This window comes from Pundamilia nyererei, unplaced genomic scaffold, assembly GCF_000239375.1.
Source record: "Pundamilia nyererei isolate P.nyererei 1_Seehausen unplaced genomic scaffold, PunNye1.0 scaffold00153, whole genome shotgun sequence".
NCBI lineage: Eukaryota > Metazoa > Chordata > Actinopteri > Cichliformes > Cichlidae > Pundamilia > Pundamilia nyererei.
Window position 1 is genome coordinate 1,190,357 of NW_005187554.1, and position 18,806 is coordinate 1,209,162.

Here is an 18,806-nt window from a genome sequence, read left to right on the forward strand (position 1 = left end):
GTGTGTAACCAGGCTTGCTTCGTTATGGACAAGTGACGTGAAGTGCACTACATCACCACAAAAATTGCGTGTTAGTGTTCGAGCTTTTTTCATGGAGCTTGGTGAAAGGAGAAGTGTTTCTCCCGGTATGGCAACACTTTGAGCTGATCTCTCCTAATAAAGTATTAGACATAACATGCCTAAAAACAATTAAATGTTATTACTATAATGTTCACAAGTCATTTTCTTCATTACAAGGTGTATGCCAAGCAGCTTGCGTACCACAACAGCAAACCTCACCACCGTAGACTCAGGACCTCCTTGTTGTGAGGCAACAGTGCTAATCACACTGTGCTGCCTATAATATAAACAAAACAGAAAATAATCAGGATCACTCTAAAATGGTTTATTTTTAAACTACATTTAAAAGTTTCAGTTGTGCTCAGGTTTGTGAGTTATGGCCTATATTGTGAACAAATACTTGCGAAGTGTTCAAAAGTCTTTTTCTTAGCTGTTAGAAACAACAGTTATTGGTTGCATTTCTCCCTCCGTCCTTCTAGTGACGCTGTTGCAAGAAAAAACTATTTAGCGCTCACAGGCTTTCCTCTCTTTAGACAAGCGTGTTTTACGGCTTCTTCTCGCTCGGTTCCCATTGGCCAACTTCATCACGCTTCCTCATACGTAACAGCGTGCAGTGGTTTCCAGCTTGGTTTACGGATGCGGCGGAGGGTCGGTGGTACTCAGACGGTAAACTGACGGAAGCCTTTTGCTGGGTCCGGCTGGTCAGTGAGGCAGCAAACCGTAAACATTCACCCGGTCAGAGATGGCTCAGTGCTTCGAGACTGCCACCGTTAGCTCCGATGTTCATGGAGAGCCGAAGAATGAGAAGAAAGTAGCCGTCATCACCGGCGTCACCGGGCAGGTAAAGTTACTGCACTGTGGGATGGGATGGGCAAACCCCAGTTTATAAAACCTTGCTTTCCAATGGCGCACTTTAATCGTCACTGCTGGCGAAAGCCTCAGTACCTCCTCGTTCGTGCTTAATTTTGAGAGGAAACGTGTGATTAAAGCTGCCGGTGTCACTTACACCTGTCAGGAGTTAGAAAGGCGGTAATTCACCATCCCATTCAAATGTGCTCTTTGTGTATTTTGCATAGGATTGTTGATGTGTGCGATTTTATGTCGCATTGAAATTCTCCCAGAAAGGGAATTAATTTTGCGTCTCATTCACGCTTTAAGAGAAAACGCTTCTGCTCTTTCTAGTCAGTTGTCTTTGTAGTATACTTCCAAGTTTTCAAGAATGTCGTCAGAGTACACGTTTCTGGCTCTGTGAGTCCACACACAGCCAGTGACAGCGCACTGGTATCAGATAAAGTGAGTCAAATAGGTAGTTCAGGTGGAACTCGTCATGCTTTCTGGTTTGTCAGCTTTGAAACCTGTTCTGGTCACAGACAACGTGGTGATGTGAACAATTAAATTAAAAAATGACAGAACATGAATGTTTAGGTGTCTCTGTGTAGAATTAACCTTAAACCTTTAAACTCTGTAAACCATCAGCTGAGATTTAAAAAAACAACGTAAACAAAAAAAGTTGCCTAAGACTTGAAAGTAGCCACCAGCAATCCTGCAAACCATGCTACACAGTAACCCATGTGTACAAGTTTATGATTACAATACAATAAACAGTAAATTACAATAAAATTTGTTGTTTCCAGAGACGCACTGCAGACCGTGAATGGCACAGTGAATGACACACAGCAAACCATAACGAAAGGCAGTGTTGACACTACTCTAGAAACACAAGTCATCGTGTCACATCATCAATTTGTAGACTAGTTTGGACGAAACTATCAGTTACTATAAATTATTTCCATTACTGGTCAGCTGCAAATCCTCTGAACTTACTGCTGTTTAATCATCACATCATTTCCTGGAAAGATAAGCTCCGGGTTGCAACAGCCCATTGAACAAGTTCTTTACTGTGGAGCCGGATGTTTCCTATTCCCAGAGTGATACAAATCTAGCAGCTTAACTGTCAGCATTTATGAAGGATGAAGCACATGTACTCTTTTTGAACAAAGCAATGTCACCATGACACAGCTTCACACACACAGGTGTTGAGCTGTGATGATAACCAGCTAAGTCAGGCGTGTTTCTTAATTAACTAATAGGGAAATTATGGTGGTTCGGCCAGCAATGGAAGCACACATAGGCAGTCCATACGCCTGTATAGATAAATAAATAAATGAATATAAGTGGACCAAATATTGTCACATGGTTTGCAGTGACGCATTTACTTGGAGTTAACTTGAATCTTTCCCCTGCGTGAACGACAAAGGACGGGGAAAAGCTACAAGTTTACAAAGTCATCAACTGACGTGGACCACAGTAAACAGAACTAGAGATGTAGAAAAAGTCAGCAGGTGGTGCAGCATTCCTAAGTAATAGAAATAAGACACAATTCCATGGAAAATGCAGGTACTGTCCAAACTAATAAAAGAGATGCTTCAGTGTTTTACTACAGATGACAAATGTAGCTACTGCTTCATCGTAGAACCTTTAGCAGTCCTAAAGGAAGATTATGTAAAATTAAATTCAAATTTTCCTTATTTCTTACAAACTTAACAGTGTAATTTTTTTATGCCAACAGCTAACAGTAAGTAGACATTAAAGTAAAAAGAAAAAAGAAAATGAAATGAATCACTGAGTGAAGTGAAGTGCAAAACATAAAGGTCCAAATAGGATACTGAAGCATAGCCAGTTTATTACAGCCTATTTTAAAGCATGCAACTCGAACAAGAAGTAACACTGTGACACTGTGACACATGACATGTTTTAACATTACGCATCTAAAACAACAGGTGATGCCAGAGCTTCTGTAACATCACTCTTCATTCAATATATTCGCCTTTATTTCATTTATATTCAGACATTAATTCGATATGGTCCGCCTTTCATTGTAATAAAGAAATAATTAAATACATACATACAAAAAAAAATTGCATTCCCCACACTCTCCTTTATCCCTAAAGCTCGGGTCCTTTACCAGAGGCCTGGGAGATTCTTTGCTGTTCCTGGCACTGCACTCTTCTGAACAGAGATCTCGGACGTTGCTTCTGGGATCTGCTGGAGCTGTATGATGTAATACAGAGAGAAGCTAGATAGCTAGGCAAAGGTGTGTTATTGTGGCTGATCCTCACAAACACAAGGAATGGTAACTTTATTTTTAGTTACTACTACTGCTATGTTCCCGGACATTTTCTCAGACTCTTTTTATGGGGATCACCTGCTCATCAAACATGTTAATAATTATAAATGGTTTCAAGCTCACATTCACGCTTGTGTGACTCTGAGGCATTTTTCTGTGATACGTGCACACATTTCTGCATCTTTTTCCCTGCAAACACACACTGTATAGTATTTATGTTACGTAACATTTAATAGCGTGCTGTGATTTGTTTTTTTTCTTCAATTTTAAATTATAGTAAGTTTTGTATTTCAGTTTTCAGTTTGAATCTTTGCATCTCATGGCAATGCATACACTTAAAGCACAACTTTTTAGGGTGTAGTCCCCTTGCTCTCTGTTGATGCGTGTCAAAGAAGCCACAACAATTTCCGTGTGCCCGAGATGTAAGAGTGCCCGAGGTGGTATTCAGTCCCCCTGAACACACACTTAAAACCTAAAGATTTCCCTGTAGGGTGTATAGTCTCATGTAACTACAGTAGTTAAATGTGTTAGAATTTTAACTCGCCAGTAAGTACTTGAAGTATTTTCCAAAATGTTGTTGAAGGTCGTTTTTTTTTTTGTTGTTTTTTTTCTTTCTTCTAGCTGCTACCCAAAGCCATCCTCATGACCTCATCTCCTTGTTGCTTTGGAAATCATAAAAATCCAACTCCACTGCATAAAAAGCTTACATCCTGGTCATATGTATGGTTTTGTCATTTTACAACACAGCAGCTCACCAGTCTGACGAGTTTCTAAAGTCCACCATTTAAGGTTAAAATCCCAAAGCAATCTTTGTCTCATATAACTCAGACTTGTATAAACAACGGTCCCATAATGCATTAGTAACACAGTAGTAGGGGTGGGGGAAAAAATCGATACTGTGTAGTATCGTGATATTTTGTTTGCTAATAATGTATCGATACAGGGACAGCAGAAATCGATATTTTGTTACAAAAAAAGTTTTTGTGCTCTGACTTCAGAGCATGTTGATCCTTTTTCTGAGCAAGAATCCTGACATTCCTTCACTGTCCAAATATGTTTAACTTTTTTTTTGGCAGCAATAAACATGACAGTTTACTTATTTTAATCTAAGACATGTTTTAGTTTAATTAAGTTTAAAACTTTTTTATTTAATGTAAAATTATATTTTGTTTTAATTTACTTTCAAGTTCTTCAGTTGCTGAAGGGGCTGCATAGTTTTCATATTGCATAGTTCAGAGTAGCTATAATTGTACCAGATGGTTGCATTCAGTTAAGTTGGACTAGACTGTAATACAAACCGTTCAGTTTGTTAAAAACTGACTGAAATGAGAGAAAGACTGAGTGCGAGACTTTGATATTAGATAAAATGAATATTGATAAAGTTTACCTTTATGTACAGAATCTGAATATCGCAAAATATTTTAAAAAAATTGCAATAATATCATATCGTGTGTTAAGTATTGTGATAATATCGTATCGTGAGATGTATGGTGATTCCCACCTCAACACAGTAGTATGTGGATGAATTCAAGTCAGAGTTTATATATTGACATTTAGGTTAGTCCCTAAGAAATGGCTAAGCTAAGAGTGTATTTTGAAAACAGGAGGGAGGGATAGTATCATTTTATTGACATTGCCAGCAATTAAAGAATAAAAACAGCGCTATGCAACACAACATTGGGACAAGTACAAAAACCTGGATACATAGCAGTAGGTGCAGAATTTGGAAGTTTGAGAAGAATCTGATAATCTGATGTCACATCAAAGCAAAGCCACAGAGCTGCTGTGAAAGCAGGTTTTGAAATACTCCACGATTAAAGTGTGCGGCATCTTGTGTCCACAGAAACACAAGCATTTTCAAATGTTGGCTTAAGCACAAATACTGTTGCTGATTGGATGTGTGATCTTGTCTCTGATTTACAAGCACAGTTGATGGAAAAGGGAAAAGATTTCACTGAATATTCTGTGGCTGTGGATGAGAGCACTGACACTACTGACACAACACAGCTGGCCATCTTCATCTGTGGGGCTGCAGTTTATGTGTCATAGAGGAACGTTTGGGCTTTAAATCATTGCATACTACAACCAGGGCAAAAGGAATCTTTAATGAAGTATCTAAATGTGTAATTGATATGAAACTGCTTGGAACTAATTTATGCGACTGAAAAACAGATGGAGTCGCTGCGAAAAAGGTAGATTAGTAGGAATGATGTGGGAGAAGATGCAGGGGGTGAACAGAACACTATAGTGCAATGGGGCAAAAAGTGGAGGTGTAAGTTGGTTTTTCTGTGCGACATAACTAAGCCTCTTATTACACTAAACCTTCAGCTTGGGGGATGAGGCTGTGTGATCACAGATATGTATGATGCGTATGTATAAGGTCTTTTCAAGTCAGTCAAACGCAGCAAAGGAACTTTGCTCACTTTCCCTATTACCAAACAGTGTCGAGCCAAGTCACCACTACAGTGTTCCCAAATATGCATTCTGCTGATAAAGTGGACACGCTTTGCACTGAGATCACACAGTGCTTTGGTAGCTTTGCAGTGCAGAAATATAATTTTGAACTGGTACGTGATCCATTTAGTGTTGATGTGTAAAAAAAACACCTGTACGAACTTTGCATGTGACAGCTTTGAAAATCTTGCGACTGCAGGTTTACTAGTGCAGAAAGCACATTCAGATGACTCACATGTGTTCTACAGAATTTTTTCATTGCTATTAGCAAAATAATACAGGGTAGGGCTGTGCGATATGACCAAAATCTCATATCCCCGATATAAAACATTTATCGTCCTGACAACGATATAAATCACAAAAATGTAATATTTTCTGTAAATTCTGTGAATCTCGGGCAGCTCGACTTACGTGAACTTTTTCCACCTGCGTGTCCTGTACCTGGAGTCGAGTGTTTTAACCGATGCATGAAACTATATTTTTAGCCACAGGTTGTAACGGCCGCCTTTTTCTTTGTATTTATTACACGGCGTGCTGCGGGGAAACGCCTGTTCTAATGTTTGAGTCTAAGGTTTAGTTTTTAGCATCTGACGGCTCGTTTTTGCTTCTCATCCGTAAGCACTGTGAATACTCTTTCACGTGATTCAGTTTATTTTGAAAAGTCTCAACAGGATCTTGAGCTTCATTGTGAAAGGTTTACGTGGAACACAAACAAGCGGACAGCAGAGCCACGCGATGGTTTTACCGTCACTGTTGCTAACCTCAAAGCAGGCGCTTGTCCGTCCATAGTGTGGTTATATTAAATATAAGAGAAAGACAGAACTTGAAGAAATTAATAAAGCCACTACAGTGAAAAAATGTTGCTGTAAACAGTTTATTTTACGACACGATGAAACAAACGATAGCGTAATAGGAAACGGTAGACGTTTTTATATCGTCATCCGATATATATCGTTATATCGAACAGCCCTAATACAGGGTGTATTGTTAGGGTGCATTAATACTTGCTTTACACTCTTTTGTTCACATCAATTTTGTGCTTTCAGCTACGTGTTTCATAACAGGATTATGAACACACAAAAAAGCTTAAACACTGAAGGAAATAAAAATAATTAAAGATGTTTTTATGTGCAGGTTTAAATGAAATGAGCTTTCTTTGAGCTCTTCTTTGATCTCCACCAACCTATTAGAGAAATATCTGTATCTAACAGTTGTTTTGTCAACTATTCAGAAGGTTGGTAGTTTGATCCCCAGCTCCTGTGTCTGTACGTTGAAGCGCCCTGCGCAAGACACAACCCTAATGGGATTTTTCAAATGAATAGCTCCCGGGACAAACTGACAAATTCTGGCAATTGTGTCCACTTTTAAAATGTTTTGTTGACTGTTATTCATGAATACTAATTACAAGAAGCTTGCCTAAGAGAGATCTTACCAAGTCACGACTTTCAGGCTTATTAGAATTGTGCAAACGCCGTTTTAGGGCTGTTTGTTTATTATATAGTGTATTAACATATTTGTTTGGATTTGTGTTCTTAAGTCTGAAAATGTAAAGAGCTGCAGTCTTACACCTGATTTATCCTACCAGTGGCAAAATTACGCTGTAGCCCAACTTACACAGTGGGCCATTTATTTTGTATGCCCCTTATTTTAGCATAACTAATACCACAGTTTAACCAAAGTTCATTTTTAATGTTTCAATGATTCTCTCTCTTTTTTTTTTAACATGAATGTATTTAGATGTTAAGTATTGTGTTGTTTGCTGTAATCAATTTTGTCAGTTTATTAGTAGGTTCAGAAAAATAACTTGCCGCCAAGAGCTATAATTATTTGTAAAATGATTAGAAAGTAACAACTTAAGTATTTGCATCATTTGCACACTTTTAATTAGGGCTGAACGATTATGGAAAATAATCTAATTGCGATTTTTTGCCCCAATATTGCGATTGCGATGCGATATGCGATTATTTTTTAAGGTCTTTGTCTTCTGTATTATTAAACAAAGACAAGCAATACATCATATAGTATGGCCAATACTATATTACATTAATTTTAAACTGTTCTTTCCTGGAAGACAGACCTCTGTTATGATGACATGAGGTGATGCATGAATTGATGACTGACATTTTTATTTAACTTCTTCAATCACAACAGTATATTTGAACATACACAATAGTTTATTTTTAGCTTACAAACATCTGAGCATAAAGTGCTGACAAGGAACCCTGGTGTAAACATTAAAATGAAAGTCAGTACAATGTGCAGATTGCAGAAATATACATAAAAAAAATCAGTGGCTTTACCACACTCAGTTTTTCGACATCTGTGAACTACTAGACAGTCATTCAATTAAAAAATAATATTAAATAAATAAAACTAATAAATAAAAAATACACACATCTTACTGATCTCTGCAGTCAGTAACATTACACATAAAGTGCAAACATAATAGCAATTGTATAAACACACACACAAACACGCCTTTAAAATTTAAAGGCGTGAAATTGGACGGTCTAGTTCTGATTAGCCTCACCGCTGTCTCGGTGGAGTTTAATAAACTCGGCCGTCTGCTTCTTGCTATCTAAAATATAACCAGACACTGGTGTAAATTCTCGACTGTCTCATACTTCTGTTTAATAAGTTTTCTGTTTGACGTTTAGTCAGCTGTGTGAAAACCAAGGAGGAACCCACCCGGGGGATTAATAAAGTTTTATTTTATCTAATCTAATAACTTTAATCTCAGCCAAACCGATTTACTCACGAACAAACAAAACACTGAAAAAAGCCCAACAATAACATTTTTAGGTTGTCTAAGTGACTTATATATTACGTTTAACCCGAGCAGCGAAACTCCGCGGTGATCTGAAAATGATGTGCCGGGAGTTGTGCCGTTCTCGGCCGCATCAGTAACCCTCGAGCTTCCGGCTAGCTGTCGAGCTAGCCGGAGGGTAGCAGACGCCTCTGAAAACGTCGAAGCACTTTTGCAAATATGGGATATCTTGATAAACCGAGCAGATATTTGATGTTTACACAGCTACTTTCTCGCCTGAAAATATGTTAAAAGTTTATTTTGTGACCCAGAAAGATTAGTATGAGTAATTTTAAAACTTAGTAGCGGCCGCCATTGCTGGAAACTGGAGTTTGGCTGGGCCGCGCTATGAATTCTGGGATATGGTAGTAATTTGGACAGCCTTCGGCGCGTCGCTGTGACGTAATCGGTCTACAAATGCGGCCTCAGGAGGATGCAGCCCATGAATTTGGACATGTCCAGAGTATAATCGCAGCCTTTGCGGTTAGAAAATTGCACTTGATCATGTCGCGATATTATCGCAAATGCGATATATCGTTCAGCCCTACTTTTAATAAATGACTGCATTTGTTTTCCATTTTCTTAGAAAAATATTAAGGAATGGGGGGTGGCTCCAGGTGGTTGCACAGTACTTCACATTTATCGTTAGATGTTTCTTACAGGGATAACGAAATAAAGATGGTGCACACCATTGGACTCTAGCGTTTTCTCACTTTTCCGCTAGTTGATTAGTGCGAGCACATTGTGAGCACAGGTCAACATCAAGCGACAGCGAGCTGGTCCTGATGTTACAGTGTTATTATACTATTTGTGTATTCAGTACCAGTGCGTGTTTTGTGTTCCAGCGTGCTTGTTTCCAAATGGAGTGGCTGGAATTGGTCAGATCTGTTCTGAGATGTGTGATGAGATGCTGATGGCGATGTCACACTAGCAGTTTCAAGTGTTAGCCTCTTTGGCCAACCAGCATTCTAGATGCAAAGAGTGTCTAACATACAGCATCACTGGATTAGTTTAGTATAAAGAACAGCTCCTGTTTTCTGACTGTACTGAAGATCATACAGATGGAATTTGTTAGTACTCTGTTATAAAGCTCATAGACTGTAAAGTTATTGCCTACAGATAAAAGGAATAAAGATGTAATCTGGGATTTTAACTACTATTTCCAAGATATTCTAATCTAGTCAATTTAATATTAAAGGAAACATAATTTGTGTCAAACTTTCAACATTTTCAATGTATTATAAGTGTTATATCGATATGACACGAGAAGATTCTGCTCTCGTTACCTGTTCCTTTACTCAGTCTTTTTACGTCTCACTCTTCCATGTATTTGTTCTGCTTTATCTAAAGAAGTAGAAATAATATAACCTGTCCCTGACCTAGATATCAGTGGTGTGTGTGTGTGTCATATGTAGCGTACAGATATAAGAGGAATTTCTGTTGCCATGTGATGATTTGCACTGAAGCAAACTTAAGCAGAAACCTGAGAAATATTTCATGGTAGGGAATAAAAGTAGTCCGTTGACCTTTACCAGAATCCGGCCCTGGAGAGACAACTTTCAGCGGCCTTGGAAAGTCATTTTCAACATCTCACATTCCTTTAACAAGCAAAGGTCCATCTCCCCTCACCCTCTTTAACAGGAAAAAAGAATAACAGTGTTAATTCATTTTTATTTCACCAGTCATGGCTTTACTATTACTGACTACTGAGAGCCTATGCAGGAGGCAAGCAGGCAGGCATCTGGATACAACATCTCAGAAGTCACTTGTCAGGCCACCGGGGTCACTGCGATGCTGTAAATCAGTTGGCTAACTACTGTTCATAAATTTCAGGGCAACACGCAGCTCGGCCTGAATACTTTTGACTGCTGTCTTGGTGTGAAGTATTGGGTTGAGAGAGTGTGAGGTATGGGAGACCACCTGAGTGCCAAGGCAAAGCTGTGGAGCTGGGCAGGGGTTCTGGTTGATAGTGTGGTTTTTTTATTAGCTGGGGTTACAAAGAGGACAGGTTCACCTTCTCTGTTCCACAGTAAAACTTTACTTTGGCTTTGAGACCAGCACTTCTTTCTTCAACCCCTCTGGTTGGGAAAACAGCGCTAGATTGCAGTATGACCCCGCAAGCTTTTTGATGTTCAACCTACAGGCCTCTTTTCTTCATCCTTTGTTGGTGTTTTATACACTCTCATTCCTTCCTTGCCTCCTTCCCTAGACTCCACTGTTAGCAACACTGGATAGAGTGTTTGCCTGTGCCAGTAATAATAATCATAAAGCTAAGAATCCGTGCACACATCTCCGCTGTTGCTCATAACGGCTGCTGATGGCTCCTTAAAGGCCGAGTCCTCCTCTGAATGAAGTCTGTCAGCTTCTATTTATTCAGGAAAAGAGATGTAAGCCAAGTCCAGCTGCAGTTAGTTGTAAATGGTAAAAAACATCGGTGCATCTACTACAAATTCTCATGAGTTCTCGACGTCAGAGGTCAAGTTTTCTGAATATCCTGCGAATGCGATAACCAGAGAATGAGGCGACGTAGGCTTTTGAAATTGATACCACAGGTGTAGCTACAGCCTCTTTTCCACTAGCACCAGCTCAGCTCAGCTCGACTACTCATTTTTGGTCTTTTCCCCTTACAATAGATTAGCGCCTAATGTGCGTGGGGTTGTTATAGCAATGCGTCTGAAAGTCCTAAGATGATGTCATTTGTATGCGACATAAACGCAGCTCAACAATGGAGGATGTCCGCTGCTTGGTCTACAGCTCAACTCGGGGTCCTCAGCGTTGGTTTTTGTGTCACCGTTTCCCTGATTGCTGGGTTTCAAAAATTTTAGCTTTGTGAAGGAGTTCCTCTCATTACTCGTTGAGTGACAACATTGAGCGGCATGCAGCGTGACATCACATTTTCTGATTGACTCAGCTGTACTTGGAACCCCAGTACCAAGTACTACTCCTTAATGGAAAACCCTAAAAGTCGAGTTGAAGAAAATGCTTTACTAAAAATCTCGGATGAGTTTGAAGATCAAAGGTCAGACAAGATCAGTTTTTTTTTTAATTACTAGGATGTTCACATTGATACCACAGGTATCTACGTCTGTCAAGTTATTCAGTGATTCTTACTTTAGTAGAAGGCAGGTATATTGTATATTTTCCAGCTCTGCATCATTATCCCTTTGAACACAAGGACAGTTTAGATGAGCCTTGTGATATATTAACTGTCATGCCACTATTTTCATTTCATGTTTCATTGGCATGTTAGAGGGACTGCACAGCACATACTTTAGTTTTTTGATACGGTTTGTGTCCTGAGGGCTAGAAGAGTTAAGTGACCTCAGTTATAGTATGGCCATGGAAAGTCCTTGTTTCTAATGTAACTGTATACACATACCACATGCTTCCAGCTGAAAGTCCAACCACTAATTAGTGTGCAAGAAATGTGAAACTGCATGTAAGTGCACACAAACACACTCCTGTATGTGGTATGTTAGTACTTAACACACACTGGTAAAATAAATCAGTATGAAATGACTTGTCAGGTCAGGTGGTCAAACACGGCCTGCTGTGGTTTTCTTTTTCAAAAATAGAAAAGTGGCTGCGAGGGTGTCCTAAATATGTGCAAGAGCAGGGAAACAAACTGAGTGACAGAAAATTAAAAGGGACAGTTTTGACAGTTAACTGAAAATCTTAAACTCACTTAAACATAAGGTTTGCATAAGATTTTTTTTCCTTAGATTTAAGTCACACACAAAAAAAGACTTTTTGACTTTAGTCTTTGATCTTTTACTGCTCTAAATTAAAAATAGTGTCCGTAGATCTTAAGGCTGTGGGTCCTTGCGCAGCTTCTTAATTGCTTCTGCGAGTGCTGTTCACTCATTATTTCAGGGACATGCCTGAATGGTCCTAAAGTAGAGGAAAGAGATTCAGGCTGCTCTTCACGTAGCACACCAAATGTTCCTACTTAATGCAGTGTGTGAGTCTGCGTGTGCACAGGGTTTTGTGTATCGTGGTCTGTGATTACAGCTTCATTATACCATATCAGGCCTAATTGCAGACTAGTGGCGTGCTTGGCAACTTCTGCCTGTGGTCTAAAGAAAACACATTAGAGTGATGCATTTGTAGCTTATGCACAATGACAAATAAATCCATGTATGGCCCCTGTGTTTACATAAATCATGTTGGTAAGCACACAGGCTAAGCCCTTAAAATTTCAGACTGGGAATAAAAACGTTTTCCATTTGGGCTTTTTCTGCTTAATGTTGGACAGGTGATATCAACTTACTTTGGTATTTTAGGTCACAAAGCTGACCCAGGGAAAGAACTGGATACAAAATCTCACTTCACCAGCAGGGGGTACCAAACTCACAGTGTTCATGTTTGTCCAAAAACATCAGGCTCTTTGGTTAAAGCCATGAGCATGGCTGTGTTGTTCTAAGTAATGCTTGAAGACATCAGAAGAAGAACTGTTTGGTCAAAACCAGGTTAAAAAAACCTTGGATTTATTAACTGGGTTAAAATCACTGGATGGTGTGTTTTTGTTTGTTTGTTTGTTGTTGTTGTGTTTTAATTTTTGACTTGTATTTTTTATTGGATGTCTTAAACCTGTTCTAAACAGTTTGGTGTCTAGCATACACAATTAGTTCATAATGTATTTTTAATGTGTATTACAGTGTAAATAACACTTTCAGGCTGTTTATAAGTAAAACAGTTCAGAGTATCAAAATAAATACATTTTATTTTTTAATACTTAATTTCACCTCATTCTTCATTTTGAACTGTATATTGTGACTCAAATCAGAAGTTTAACCCTAAAATTTTGGGTTTTAATATTTGTGTGTGCAAGTTAATGTTGTATTCTTTAATGCTTAAGTAGCAAAGCTATCTAAAGTCTAATCTGATTTACTTATTTATTCCAATTTATGTTGCTACTTTACTTTAGGGTCTGAGGGAAATACAGTGCCGTACGTCTGTGCACTACAGCAGGAGCACATCATGTTTTTAAGTGTATTTAAAGTGAAAAAGCAAAAACTGAATTACTTTCCTCTAACCCCGGACTCATGGTTCTGATACAGAGGCCTCTTAATGAAACCACACGATGATGATCCGTTAACAATTGTAATATTGATGCTGCTTGGGGATAATGATAGCACTCGTGCCACATTTTAAACACAAGGATGGATTTAACTGTTCAGCATTGACATTTGCTTTTTTTCTGCCTTTCTCCTGATCTTTTTATCACTGAATGTATTTTGCCTTAATCTTTGTTTTGCGTTCTTTAGCGTTACGTTCACTGACATTTCATTAGGATAGAATTTTAAGTGTATGGATTTCCAGTAAATCTAGATAAATTACTATTATTATTATATCACGTAATTATGCACAGTATTTGTGTAACACTTAAATGCTGAACATGCCCTTATGTTATTTGATTTACTACTTGCAGCACCTTTGCTTACACCAAATATCTCCACAGGTATGCATATATACAATATGCATTTACACATAAATAAACATTTGTCACATTGTTGGACTAAACTGTACTTCAAAGATTTAATCGGGTGGAGATTTAAACTTCAAAGTCTGTTTGGCATTAGATTACTGCAAATGTAACACCACCCTGTCAGATGATAAATATGGTGGTCACACCTGTACGTGTGTTGACATTTGTGCTCCTCCTGCAGAATTACTTACTCCAGATACTCATTGAGATTCTGAGGTCAGACTCAGAATTAGCTTTCAGATGTGAGACAGTCACTGCTTGGCTTACCCTTCATACGCCTGTCACCGAGCAGCCTCTTTTTAATACAATACAAGCACTATAGCTTTGGAGAAGAGTGATCATATTGTGTCATAGGTGTAAATGAATCTTTGTGGTGTGGCATTGACCTGGCAGGTGAACGTGCGTGTACTTGCCCCCCTCACTCGCAGCAAGCGCCAGGCTCCCCATAACAGGAAACGGCGAGGTGAGGCCAGGGTTTATGGGCTAATATGGCCTCAAAGGAGCCTCTTGTTTTGAAACAGAGCTGTAGCTCTTCAGACTTGTTTTCCATATTGGTCTGGCATGGAACGCATTGACCCTGGCACACGGGCAGGAAAACATGACACCGGCCGGAGCTTTGAACGCCGTGGGGACGGGTGAGGGGCTGCCAGCGTCCATGCCCATCTCCCACGTGGATTTAGCCAGAAACAGGTTGGGCATCAGTGCCAACTTACTGCCAGGTTGCTCAACCTGCAGATACAGGATCTTTAAGTAGGGATGTAGTGTAGTACAGAGGGCTGCAGCTATAATCTGTTAATTAATCATCTGGTCTATATGTCGAGCAAACCTTTGCAAAGAGCCACAATGTATTTATCTCACTGTGTTTGAAACGCCAGTCTTTACTAATAAGGCGAAGAAATATTATACAATTATTAATGCAAACAAAATAGCTGTTGGTTTTAATTAACCTACACCAGTTATTGGTGCAGTTATTGTATGTCATCCTGCACCAGAATGGCCGTTACATAATTGTGTTTTAAAAACCAAAAGGAACTAGTGATTTGGACCTGACTGCAAAAAGAGACAGAGAGCAACTTTTCAGGGTAACTCCACCCTAGAGCATACACTGCTTCATCCGCCTTTTTGACCGCAATGGGGACCAAAAATCAACAAAAGGTTGTATTCAGTAAGACGATACTACAGATTAAGCTTAACATTGGGGTTTGTCAAAGGGGGGAAAAATATCGTTATAATTGTTATTTGTAAAGTAATGTTTTGGATTATTTATCTGGTTGGGGCAGTTGCTATTGCTGACATCCAGAAATCAGGCACCAGTATGTAAGTGAGAAAACAAGCACACTTTGAACTTAAATTCACCTTTTTTTTCGGTCACATCCAGTATTTGTGCCGTTATTGTCTCTTCAGTGATCCGTCATCTCTCAGGCCTTTGTGTGTTTGCTTTTCACGCCGTCTTTTACCGTTCGCCACGTTTGCCTTGAGCTGTGGTCAAATGGCGTTGTTTCACAAACTGGTTTGATATGAGACGACGCCTTCATCAGGTTTTACTATGTAAAATCAGCCGTCAGATATGTGCTTTGAGAAGTACATAAACAAGGTCACCCAGGCCTTACTACGACTACCTTGGATATTTTGCAAGAATCTGATCAATTCTGTGACACTCGTACTGTCATTTATGCTTTTGTTTCCTCACGTTTAAATTATTGAAATGGTCTTCCTATGGGCGTCAATCAGAAAGCATTAAAACGGCTTCAGATTGTACAAAATGCTACAGCAATCCTGATTACAATACCCAAGAAAAAGGAACAGATTTTATGCCTTTACACTGTTGTTATAATTATTATTACTATTACTGTCACTTAAAAGTGCGTGTAGCCTAAGACACCACCATCATGGTGCTGAGTGCAGGTTCCTGCATGCTCCCCAACCTCTAGTAGCCTTTCCTTCTGCGGTCCTTTCCCCCCACCTTCACCGTTTCCCCCAGACATGAGGAGGAAGCCTCAGGCTGGCATCTTGGCAGTGTGGCCATACGTGTGTGCGTGTGTATGTGTGTGCGTGTGAGGGGGATTGAGGGATGAATGCCATGACTGGTTTGGAATGTTCCACAGTGTTCCAGAACGTGTGGTCGGAAAATCTGAGCAAGGAAAAAGACATGGAGTAACATGGGTGAGGGGAACAAGACCTTATTGACAGTGATCGTGCTCTCACATCACCAGCACACGTACACAAACACACGCACACGTTTCAAAGTAGGTCCAGTGTGTGCCCAGCGATCCTGATCCATGTGGACGTCATGCCTGACGATCCCAGGATCCAGTATTAGCCAGTACTGAAGTATTTAATTTCAACACCGTAGTAGAGACTCTGGAATTTTTATTTTACTTATTTATTTATTATTTGACTGCTAATTTTATTTTTCTTCCCTCAACAACATACCACAAATTTAAATCCAAAGTTGACCTCAAGCTTAATTGTGACTTAATGTGTTAGCTTAGGTCATAGACACATCGCCAGAAATGTAACTCTTATTGGACTGAACAAGAGAAAATACTATTTTATTTATCATGCCACAAGAATCTATTTCTTTTTTCTCTGATAAATCACTTGTGTCCTTTAATTATATTCCTAAATCCTCAGTTTTAGTAGGAGCATTGAATTTGAATCTCTGGAGTCCGTAGAGGAAATAAAAGGTGCTCTAACACGTCAAACATTTTCTCATCCTGTAATCATTTAAACGTTGTGATAAAATTAATTCAGCCGAAATGGGCGGTGAATGTTTTATCGTGTTTTGGTTGTGTTGCTGTGATTTGGTGTGTATGTGTGAATCACACTCTTTGTCTTTGCAGTGTTATTTGACAGGTCTTAACTGGTGTTGTCTTGTGCTTTTTCAGGATGGTTCCTACCTGGCGGAGTTCCTGCTCGCTAAAGGCTATGAGGTAAAATAAAAATCCCCTCTGTACACATATACACGCACGCACACATGCACAGATGCACATATGTGCGCAGATACTCGTGAATGCCAACATACACACAGAACGACATTCTGTGTGTATGTTGCCGCAGTTTGTGGGTATTCCCGAGGGAGTGTGACGTATCTTGACAGTCAGCTACTTACACTGGCTGACTCACACCTCACCCTGATAAGGCCCCTGGTGCTGCATGAGCTTTTTAACCCCTGTCCTTTTACCCCAGGTCAAACCATTAACAGGGAAATGGTTGTTATTAGACAGCCATACGAGTGAGGTCACTAGCTTTCACCTGCTGTTCAGTGTGCTCAGGAACACGCAAAGTCAACAGTCTGTCAGTGAACTCAGAGGCTAACAATGGTTTCTTTTTCTTTCTTTCTTTTTAAGTTGTTTAAAGTTGTGTGTGTGGGAGGCATTAATATGTGTCTGTGCTGCTGGGTGAGATTGGATGGGTGAATTCTAAAAGTGGAATGGACAGGATAGAGAAATAATGTTCTTCTCATAGAGAAAAAGTATCAAAAACTAGAGTAATATTACTTTTGTGACCCAACAAGACAAGAAGAAGCACTGGAAGTTAAGAAACCGGTTGTATTGCACCCTGGTCTCTTACTAAACTTCAGTTTTCCACTGGCAGTGTTTTGAGCTGTGCCCAAATTGGGAAGAGGACGCTGGCTTATTGCAGATCTAGAAAAGGAGCTGGCTTATGCTGAGACTTTTCCATAGTGGCCAAACTAATACTGGTGTAATCAGAACAAAATCTTTGAGTCTTATGTAATCAGAAGTTTTTGGTTTCTCTATCCCGTCCATTGCCCAGAGACCTTGAAGCATATGTGAACTGTATTCAGGTAAAGAGTTTATGTGGAGGGCAAAGAGTGAAGGCGTATGCTGCATTTGTAGTGTAGTCGTGGCTACAGAAGGTCACACGTACGTTAACATACATGTTTCAGGAGTTTTCATTACATCTCCTGACAGTCGCAGCATGACTTCACTTCCCCTCTGATGTGCAGGAGAAACACCTAGCTTTAGAGCTGTGCGATATGACCAAAATCTCATATCCCGATATAAGACATATATCGTCCGATAACAATATAAATCACAAAAAATTAACATTTTCTGTAAATTCTGTGAATCTCGGGCAGCTCGACTTGCGTGGAGTGTTTCCAGCTGGGCGTTGTGTACTTGAAGTCGAGTGTTTTAACTGATGCGTGAAACTACAGGGTGGGCCATTTATATGGATACACTGTAATAACATGGGAATGGTTGGTGATATTAAAGTCCTGTTTGTGGCACATTAGTATATGTGAGGGGGCAAACTCCTCCAGATGGGTGGTGACCATGGTGGCCATTTAGAAGTCGGCCATCTTGGATACAACTTTTGTTTTTTCAATAGGATGAGGGCCATGTGACACATCAAACTTATGTCACAAGAAAAACAATGGTGTGCTTGGTTTCAACGTAACTTTATTCTTTCATGAGTTATTTACAAGTTTCTGACCACTTATAAAATGTGTTCAATGTGCTACCCATTGTGTTGGATTGTCAATGCAACCCTCTTCTCCCACTCTTCACACACTGATAGCAACACCGCAGGAGAAATGCCAGCACAGGCATCCAGTATCCGTAGTTTCAGGTGCTGCACATCTCGTATCTTCACACCATAGACAATTGCCTTCAGATGACCCCAAAGATAAAAGTCTACGGGGGTCAGATCGGGAGACCTTGGGGGCCATTCAGCTGGCCCACGACGACCAATCCACTTTCCAGGAAACTGTTCATCTAGGAATGCTCGGACCTGGCACCCATAATGTGGTGGTGCACCATCTTGCTGGAAAAACTCAGGGAACGTGCCAGCTTCAGTGCACAAAGAGGGAAACACATCATCATGTAGCAATTTCAAATATCCAGTGG

The 18,806-nt window shown here is 39.7% G+C and overlaps 1 protein-coding gene across 1 annotated transcript in view; it reads left to right on the top strand.

Moving 5' to 3' along the window:
* The first annotated feature begins 581 nt into the window (after positions 1-581).
* Positions 582-18,806, top strand: part of gmds (GDP-mannose 4,6-dehydratase) — a 192,256-nt gene continuing 174,031 nt past the window's right edge. The window contains exons 1-2 of the mRNA XM_005745075.2: positions 582-901; positions 16,824-16,868. Coding sequence (XP_005745132.1) covers positions 803-901; positions 16,824-16,868 — 144 coding nt within the window. The 5' untranslated portion in view covers positions 582-802. The remainder of the gene's footprint in view (positions 902-16,823; positions 16,869-18,806) is intronic.